Below are 10,032 nucleotides of genomic sequence, written 5' to 3'. Positions count from 1 at the left end.
CCTCTCCCCCTCTGGCTCTCCTCTGTCTTTTTGTCTCTCCTCTCCTTCCCTGTCTCTCCTGTCTCTCCTCCCTTTCTCCCTCTTCTCTCCCTCCGGTACAACAAACGATCCAGAATTCACGATCGCGATTCCACAGCGCGCGTATTTCATTCTCAAAGTAATCCTCGAGTAATCCTTTGATTTATGAAGACCCACTCGGCCCGCTTCTGCTCGTGATCAGCTCGTAAGCTAGTGAATCAGTCGGGTCGCTTTAATCGATCAGCAGTTTTAGCGCCATTCTGAACGTAGACCCTCGCTTCCAGTGATCGAACTGCCCTTTTATAAAACTATCGCCAGTATTTCGAATGTTATCGAAAGTTTGCTCAAAGTTCGAATGTTTCGAAAAAAAATTCCGTATATTTTTCCTCGATCGAAGCTTTTTCGTCGTTTCAACGATTATTCCAACCGGAATATTGTGTAATTGTAGTATTGTAGAGTTTCTTGGACACCCTGCATAGAACAACCTGATGATTTAACCTGGCTATGCGAAACCTTTCAAAGTATCGGAAATAATCATACGTTATATAGATTCCATTACTCCCTTTTGATAGTCTTCATTCGTTTAAATTAATTCGTTTAAACCTTCTTCGATATCTCCGATAACAGAAAGTGAAAAAAAGTTACCTAACGACTACTCGAACTCGTAACACAGATCTTAATCAAGATGCAACAAAAATTCATTCACAATTCTAATTTTCCTTTTACTATAGAAGACTAAAAAAAATTCCCTCAAAAATACACACTTTCCTTACAATTCACAAGACTAAGAAGACAATTCACAAGACTCCATGTTTTAATATTCTTCCTAAATTTCTTCCTCAAGTTTTCCTAAATAACACAAATTTGCTAAATGTTTTTTATAAATTTCAATACTTTACTCCTTGGTGCTCAAGTTTTCCTAAATAACACAAATTTGCTAATTCTTTTCTATAAATTTCAATACTTAAAATCAATTAATTTAAACAACAAATTTATTAAACGTTAACATATTAGCTTCTAAGTGTCCCGATTATCGAACGCAATACTCCTATACCTAACAGTCGCAAACCGGTAAAAAACCAACGCTTAAATCCAAAGGAAAAGGATGATAAGTCAAAAGGTGGAAGGATTAATGGTAGAAAGCAAGGCTCGAGGGATGACCAGACGATTTGGCCGTGCAGGAGGGAACTTCCGGCCTCGCAGGAGCCGCGTATCTGCATAGCTGACGCGACGGTCCCGGGATGCCGGTGGACGCGACGCGACGCGACGCCCAGCGTCGCTCGGAAGGTTGCCGAGCAACCGGTGAATATGCGCAATTACCGTAGCACCGGGCGAGAACGAGCAAGAACGGACGCCAAGTGGGAGTTACCGAGGAGATTGTAAAATAGAATGTATCCCGCAATTACCCGGCCATCTAACGCGATCGAACGTAAGAGCATGGTCGCGATTACCGTCCGTGGACCGGAAGGAACTCGAACGGGCCAGACACCACTCGAACAAACCTGCCTTCCGTTCCACCGGCTTGTGAACCAAACTTCACCGCGGCTTGTTAACTTCGACGAGTTTCGAAATTTCGTTTTTCGGGGCAATCGATTTTTTGGTTGTCCTTGTGACGTTGTGGGAGACTCGGGAAATTCGGAGCTTTTTATTTTCTTCTCCTTTGGGATTTGTCGAGAGCTGAGTTACGGGCAATCGATTTTTTGGTTGTCCTTGTGACGTTGTGGGAGACTCGGGAAATTCGGAGCTTTTTGTTTTCTTCTCCTTTGGGATTTGTCGAGAGCTGAGTTACAGTCTTTTGTGTTCATTTTTGTAACTTTATGGAAGATTTGGGAACTTTGGAGATTTTTGGTTTTTTCTTTCTTCTTTGGGATTTGTCGAGAGTTGAGTTATTCTTTTGTGTTCATTTTTGTAACTTTATGGAAGATTTGGGAAATTTGGAGATTTCTGCTTTGTACCTTTTCTTTGGGATTTGTCGAGAGTTGAGTTAGTCTTTTGTGTTCCTTTTTGTAACTTTATGGAAGATTTGGGAACTTTGGAGATTTTTGGTTTTTTCTTTCTTCTTTGGGATTTGTCGAGAGCTGAGTTAGTCTTTTGTGTTCCTTTTTGTAACTTTATGGAACTCGCAGGAAGTTTTGATTTTTTTGTTTTCTTTCTTTGGGACTTTTTGAATTGAATTCTATTCGTTTATGATTTCTAAAGTAGTTTTTATTACTTTTTTTTTGAGTTTTGGAATAATAATGTTTCATTATTTCAGAGGATTTTAGTATTTTATTTATTACTTTCTCTGGAATTTTTGGCAAAATTGAAATTTATTGCATCGTGACTTCCAGAGAAATTTCTTTTATTTTTGGGTACTTGGGAATAATAATGTTTTATTATTTCAGGGAATTTGAATTTCTTTGTTTCGAGGAATGAATTTTATTTCCACGCGACTTCCGGAGAACCTTCTATCTTTCAATATTTGGAAATACATTCCAAAACTGATATTCCATTGTCTCAAGAAATCCCAGTATTTTGTTTATCATTTCCTCCTGAAAATTCCCAAGAAACGCTATTTCATCTCTTCCTAACTTTTGGCAAACTTCCTCCCACTTTTACAAGTTCACCTTTCTCCGTCGTCTCTTTTTACCAAAGTTACGAAATAATTCATCGAATACCTGGGGTAACGTGAATTTTTAGCACGAATTTAACGCAGCAGATATTTCAAGCATACTCGGTATCCACGTTTGCCGAATATTCCCCCGGTTGGATTTCAAGAATCCATTTTAATTTGAACACGCGTAGGTGTTCTAGAACGTCGTTCTCCTGCAGAAAACACGCTATCGCCGGCCGGACGAGAAACACGAGAAATATTAAAGGCGTTAAATTAACGCTGCAATGTATACCATAAAAGCTTTCCATTAAAGGATACTAAAATAAAGAATGAAGTTTTCCGTGTCAGTTCCACTTACAACGCGCCGGTACACGCTGTCGCGTTCCCCAGAAACTTTCAGAATACAATACCATACGGACGATAAACACGTTCCTCCTTCGACCGTGTGTATCGTTTTACGAAATATCTCCAATGATATTTAAACAACGGCGGAAACTACGAATCGCAGCTCTGAAAGGTTCGTAGGAATATTCGCGAATTACACGACCACGACGACGATCTTCCTGCGTGCAAATCTCGTGGACCAGAGGAACCGGCCTTCCGCAAACAAGCCCTTTGAGACGTCTCCAAACAAAAATACCCAAGATGTTTAGACTCCTCTGCACCGACAAGATGAACAAGCTCAATTTCCCTCGAATACCGGCGCAACCTCGCGAAACTTGTAATTCCGTTTAGAAAATAAAGAAGAGAAAAGGGTGCTCGATAACATTGTTGAAGTTTGGTCGGAAAACCGTGGTAAAATGTTGAACGAAATAAAGTATGGTATGAGAATCGAAGGTCGATGAAAATTGAAGAATTGGCGAGAACACCGAACGATACTTGTTCATTTGGAAAATAAAGAATGAAGAAAGAACTCGGTAATCCGTGGGTTGAACCTTGGTCGGAAAACCGTGATAAAATGTTGAACGTTTGACAGAAAATTGGAAAAAATGTGGTACAGGATTGAAGTTAATAAAAATTCAAGTATTCCAATATGGAGATTCTTGTGGAGTTCAATTGAAGATCGAACAATGGCACGATTCGCTAATCAGACTTCCTTTAATCCACCTGGCTTACCTAGAATTCGATCGAACGTTTTAATTGTCTGATTGTTGGTCAGAACTCGACGGCGGTAACTGCTTGATAAATATATTAACGAACGGGTATTTCGTAACCGAGACGGGGAATTGCCGAGATAAAACATGGGATTCCCCTCCACGTGCTTTGCCGACTAAATGGACCGGATTCGGGAAGAACGTATCGAACGGCTCGATTGCGTTAACCTTTGAAAGGTTGCCCTTTAAATTTCCTTTCTCCATTCACCGGTGACTCTCTGCTCTCCTCCTCCCCTTTCTCTCTCTCTCTGTCTTGCATTTCCGCCCAAAAACATTCCCACGGAAGCCACGCTGGGGCTGACCGCAGGAATATTCGAGCTTCTCCGCGCACGCCGTTCTGTATCCTAGATCCTTTGAAACGCTGCTTCGCGAGTTAAATGCCAATTACAGTTTGCAACCAGATTCACGAAAAATCCACGAAGCTGCTTCCCACCTTTTCACACAGACACGCGATAATCCTTGGTTGAATAACAGTGATCGTTTCTGATCGGTTAGGTATAACGAAACCGAGGAGCAGAGAGAGAGAGAGAGAGAGAGAGAGATATGAAATTTGAAGAGACGCGAAGAGAAAAGAAGGAAAAAAAGAAGAGAAAATCCACAGTATCCATTTACAGTGGCACGTTTCAGAAGGGAAGAGAAGCTCTCATCTAAGAGGAATTTCGACCACTCCTCTCTCTGCTATCATTAAATCCACGCCAACAGAAGGAGGAGAGGGGGAGGGAGAGGCGAAAGAAATGAGAAGGGTGGAGGAGGGCGGTGGAGGGAAAAAAAGAGAAGAGGAAGAGAAAAGTATTGTATACCCTTTACGGCATCCCTTGAACCAAGGAAAACACGAGGGATAAATAGAGAAAGAGAGGAGCAGCGCTGGGCGGCGGAGGAGGGGAGGGGATACGCGTGTGGGAAAGACGGCGCGGTGGTGGGGATGGAGTGGGGGTAAAGTGAACGATGCGCTATCGCGAACGACGCAGACGATACGAGCGGTTAGACGACGTCCGAGAATAAGCGTCGAGATTATAAGGTACGCATACAAACCGGGTAGAAACGAGTAACAGACGCGCAGCATCCTCTCTCTCTCTCTCTCCCCCTCTCTTCTATACGTGCACGTGGTGGACAGAGATGAGCGAGCGAAGAGGGACAGAGAAGGAAGGAGAGCGAGTGCACGTAGAGCCTGGCTTGAAAAAGAAGGGAGGAGGAGGAGAAGAAATGCCTGGAAGAAGAAATGGTGGAAGGGTGAAAGGAGGAATATATATATATATAGAGAGAGAGAGAGAAAGGGGTTGGGGAATCGAAGGTAGAGAGAGGAAAAAGCAAAAAGGAAGAAGGAACGTGAAGCTTGTGAACGAAGATGGAGAACGAAGGAGACGATATAAAAGATAGAAGGAGAGAAAGAGAAAAGGTAACATGAGCGATGCGCTATCGCGAAACCCTGCCAGCGAACGCGGCACGACGCCGGGGTCGGCGCTATCGATTGGCGTCGGCGTTTCCTCGACGTCGCTATTTGCCCGCCGCCGACGTCTCCTTTCTCTCTCACCCTCTCTCTCTCTCTCTCTCTCTCTCTCACCGATGCAACTCTCTCTCTCTCTTTCGCCACCCTCTTCCATTTATACCCGTCTTCTTTCCTCGCACGTTCTCACCTCCGTTTCGTTCATCCTGTTTCGCCACCACAGCTCGACCCTCCTCCCACAGCTCTTCGCGTTGCTTCCCTCGTTGCTCTCTGTACCAGCACCACCGAAGCTACACAGAGAAATACAGCGAGAGAGAGAGAGAGAGGAGACACAGCGGTCGTAGTGGTGGTAGGTGGAAGGGGTTTCGACTCCTTTCCATCCGGCGCGGTAACAGGTGTTGCTCCGGCCCCGAACTCGTACAAAATCGATGGGCAAGAGCCACATCGGCGTCGCGGCGAGGGGTGGGTTTCCCCTAGCCTGTGGGGGGTTCGCCCTCTTGCTCAGCTTCCTCGTTCCTCTGCTCGTTCCAACCCCTCGATCCTACCTAGCCAGACCTTTCTACGTATTACACACACGCGCACATCCTACACACCCTTACGCGGTGGTTCTGGTAATAGAAGGGGCTCGTTGGAGGTGGAACGGAGCAAAAGCGAAACGGAGAGACGACGATAGAGGAAGATAGGCGCCTACGAGAGGGGTGAACAAAGTGAGACAGATAGATAGCGATGTATTATAAGATAGAGGAAGAGAGACGGAGGCAGAGAGAAGTGGCGAAACCGGGTGTAGGAGGGAGCGAGAGAGGGTGGAAGAGAGGGTGAAACACACTAGAGCGCCAGGCCAGGGAGGGAAACGGGAGAAGGAGCTGCACGAAACGAGGAGGAAAGGACGCAGGCGCCCAGGACGCGGGGCGACGCTGCTCGACGACGCTGCATTGGCAGTTGCACCCCAGCCACACCCGGTACGAGCCATGTAGTCGGGCTACCCTCCACCGCGATACACGGCGGACAATTGTTGCTTCTGCGCCCACAGGTGGTACATCTTCATCTTCGATCTTCGTGCCCGTAGACGGCGTCCGGTGTGCCTCGTCGTCCTCCAGCAAACGGGACCTCCCCCCCGTCCACGTAGAGCTTACCGTCGTCGCCGAATAGGAACGCGCGCGTCCACTGCTCCTCGTAACCTGGTGCTCGGCTGCTCGTCCACGTCGTGCATATATATACACACACTCGCACACACGTACATATATATATATACATATGTACATACGTAGAGAGAGCGGTGTGTTACTTGCGTGTTACCGCTACCACCGCTGTTATTGGGGTAGAACCCCCTTCGTCGTCGTTCCGTTCTGCTCTTCGTCGTCATCGTCGTCGTCGTCGTCGTTGGTGTGTGTGGTTTCGCTGTACTCGTGCGTCTAGTGTCTCGGCGAGTTTTTCTCGCGAATGTTGGACTCGTGGATCGTTACGAATTGTTGTTTATTACCGGAAGAAGGAAGAAGAGGAGACATGTGGCTCTGTTCAGTCGGAATATTGTGAATTTGTGAACGAAGCAAGAGGAAGTGTATTCGGAAGTGTAGCTTTACTAATTGTTTAAGGAACAAGGTGGGAAAGAATGTCTGGAATATTCTGAAGACGGGAGAAACAGTGGGAGGAAGATTGGTTGAAAGTTGGGAAAAAGAGACGAAACAGAAGTAAGGTTAAAAGTATCCACCTAATCAGATCGAAACTCTAACTCAACCCGAAGAATCTTACCTCGACGCGAACATTCAGCAGGGTGGTCTGTCGTGGGAGGAAAATGGAAAGAAAGTAGGAAATACCGTGGAAGAGTAACGCATACGTGGCTGTTGGAGAGAACCAAGGCTGCTACGAGGCCCGCGAACAGCCGCACGAGGGCAGGGTTGTAGCTCTCACGCGGTGCTTCCCCGGTGGAAAACGAGAGAGAGCCAGTCGGAGTGTAAGCCGAGCATAGGAAGTCGAGGAAAGTCGCGTTTAGGGTTGCTGTTTCTGTTCCTCGCCGAAGGGAAGACGTTGGCGAACGACGAGGGCTCGCTCGACGAACACAGAACACAGAGTGAAAGAGAGAGGGGGGGGGGGGGCCACTTACCAGAGGGAGTTATCGACTACACACGTAAGGCGACAGCGCACACGTACGGATACACAAACATCGCGGACCTGTTGTCCAACTTGTTGCTCGTCCCTGCAAAAGGCACACCTCGCCTGCCACCGCCACGCACACGCCTGCTTTTCGAAAAAGGACTTGCAGAGAGACTGGCAGCCGTGAGCAACTGAGAATTCAACGCTGAAGAGATCGAATTTGTCCCGTCTCTGGTGAAAGTTGGAACACCTACGCCACACCGGTTCGAGAAATTGTCGAAAACAAGTCTCGCCGAAAAGTTTCTCTCGCGTTATCGAACAGAGGACAGTGGAAATTTAGAAGATTTTTTTCCTTCGGTTAATCGATAACATCGATAACGAGCTAGAGAGTGTAAGAGGTTCGTTTACAGTTGATCATCGCCGTTGATAAGAAGTTTGGGAACTGTGAGAAGTTTCTTTCAGTTACGATTAATTCGTGGAAGATTTGAAGATTTTTGGTCCTTTGCAACAGAGAGGAGAGTAGGTTGATCGAATGCTCCCTGTGATCACTTTTTTACCATTGAATCGGCGTGTTTCCGCGAGGAGAGAGGAATAGGAAGAGGAGGGATCTCCGGCGGAGGAAAGTGTAAGATTGGAGGTTCTCCGGTTCGTGCGGTGAAAATTGGCGTGTTTTATCGGTGGAGAAGGAGGTTCGATTGGAGGGAGGGCAGTTTGTGGAGGAGCGGGCAGGTGACAACGCAAGCAGGCGGCGTGATAACCGCTATTTGCTGGAATTGCCCCGCGACTCGAGCTAGACGGAGAGATGAGGGTATCGTCGCGAGAATGGACACGCCCGACCAGCACGATACTGCACGAGAGTGTTGCTGGGAGAGTGGAACGTTGCTCGGAGCAGCCGGGCGAGTAGAGACCTTTACACACACTCTGATCTCTCGTGAACGAAACGGAACAAGCTTGAACGTTAACGAGCACACGATGTACATAATTATAGACTTGTAATAATTGTGAAAGCTAGGGGAGAGTTTTAAATCGAAGCCTGTGAGCGAGCAACAAAGAGAGAGAGAGAGAGAGGGGGGAATAAATAGGAAATTAATAAAGATTGTTAGGATTTTTACGAAGGTATGATCGCCGAGAGGAGGTTAGACGGATGTAAACGAACAGGAAACGGCAAACAGGGCAGAAGTCGAAGAGGATCGTAAGAGAGAGAAGAAAGAGGAACACGTAGGAGAATAATCTTCCACCCGTGAATACAACGAAAGCAATACTACAAACAAGGTATAAAAAAGGAGAATTAAAAGAAGAAACAAAAAGCGAGGAAAATAAAAAACAAAAAAAAAAAACAGAAAAAGAAGCAAGGGAGAGCTGCAATTTTTATCTTCACGTCGTAGAAACTCGAGTGGTCACCGATACGAGAGAAATCTCGCAATGGAACCTTGAAACGTTACACATATACATAGACACATACATACACCTGTACGAAGAAAGTTTTCGTGAAGAAGAAAAGTTTCGAAGAATACAAGAAAAGAAAGAAGAGACACACACTGACTGACTCGCTTCGCCGAAAAGATATTTTAATATAAATCTATACACGTATCTATATGTATGTACACACACACGCGCATATATATACACGTATATATATATAAGGATACACGTGTAACTTGATTCCGAAATCGTGCAACGACATCTAGAATTAAAAATTACCACCGCCATCCACCCAAAATTGCTGTGGTTGCGTGTGTGTGTGTGTGTGTGTGTGACAGCCGCCGCAGAATCGAGCGTGTTTCCAGCAAAACACACGTAGAAGCAGCTCGTGTCCATTCCCGACGTCGAGATCGATATATCGATGGAAGCCTGGAACCGCTCGGAGTTCAGCTAATTCCTCTCGAGACGTCCGTAAGGCCACTTGGAACACGTTCGATCGAACGGGAACACCGCGAACAGAGGTCGAGGAATTTGGTTAACGAGCACGGAGAAGGTGGAGGAGGAGACTCGGGACAACAGTGAGAAGGTGGGTTTTCGTTGGGATAGGATGCAGCAACGATTGGCGAAGGAAGAGGAACGGTTGATCGACGAGGAGGAGGGATATTGATCGGACGAATCGACCATCGATCCTGGTGGCCTCCGCGGAGACCACCAGGACGCCATTTTGGTCCCGTGAAAAGAAGATAAAGGAACTTTGAAACTCTGCTTTTCTTCGCAGTCGAAGAGACAATAATAGATAAATTCGAGGAGGAGACAGAAGGATTGGAGTTTGTTTTTCTTCGAAGGCCAGAATTTCTGGCTGGAGGACACTTGATGAACAGCCCGATGGTGATTTGTGCGAGGTACGACGAGGAAGATCGAAGAGGAATCGTAAGTTTCGAGGTGGAGATTCTCTGATTGACTCGTTTTTCGAAACGAAGGAGGAGGAAGAGGAGATCGTAAGTTTCGAGGTGGAGATTCTCTGATTGACTCGTTTTTCGAAACGAAGGAGGAGGAAGAAGAGGAAGAGGAGGAAGAAGAAGAAGAAGAAGAAGAAGAAGAAGAAGAAGAAGGGAAGAAGGACACACAGTCAAGATGCCGCGTTGTTACATGGTGAAGAAGGCCCTGTGCAACAAGTATATAAGCAACGTTGCCAGAGGATTCGAGAGCTGGGGTCGTGGAAGAAGCACGCCATCGCCGACCACCATGCAGATCCCTGTCTCGCCTATCGAAGGGAGCGTCGCACCCCCTGTTGCTCAAGGTACGATCCT

General features: G+C 46.3%; 1 protein-coding gene across 1 annotated transcript in view; it reads left to right on the top strand.

Moving 5' to 3' along the window:
* Nucleotides 1-9,856: 9,856 nt before the first annotated feature.
* The window catches only part of LOC108570834 (zinc finger protein 200-like), an 8,189-nt gene continuing 8,013 nt past the window's right edge, over nucleotides 9,857-10,032 (top strand). Inside the window, exon 1 of the mRNA XM_017932756.1 lies at nucleotides 9,857-10,022. Within this exon, the coding sequence (XP_017788245.1) occupies nucleotides 9,857-10,022 (166 nt within the window). The remainder of the gene's footprint in view (nucleotides 10,023-10,032) is intronic.

Source organism: Habropoda laboriosa, unplaced genomic scaffold, assembly GCF_001263275.1.
Source record: "Habropoda laboriosa isolate 0110345459 unplaced genomic scaffold, ASM126327v1 scaffold86, whole genome shotgun sequence".
Classification (NCBI taxonomy): domain Eukaryota; kingdom Metazoa; phylum Arthropoda; class Insecta; order Hymenoptera; family Apidae; genus Habropoda; species Habropoda laboriosa.
Note: the sequence above shows the minus strand (reverse complement) of the source record. Positions and strands in the feature narration are given on the sequence as shown.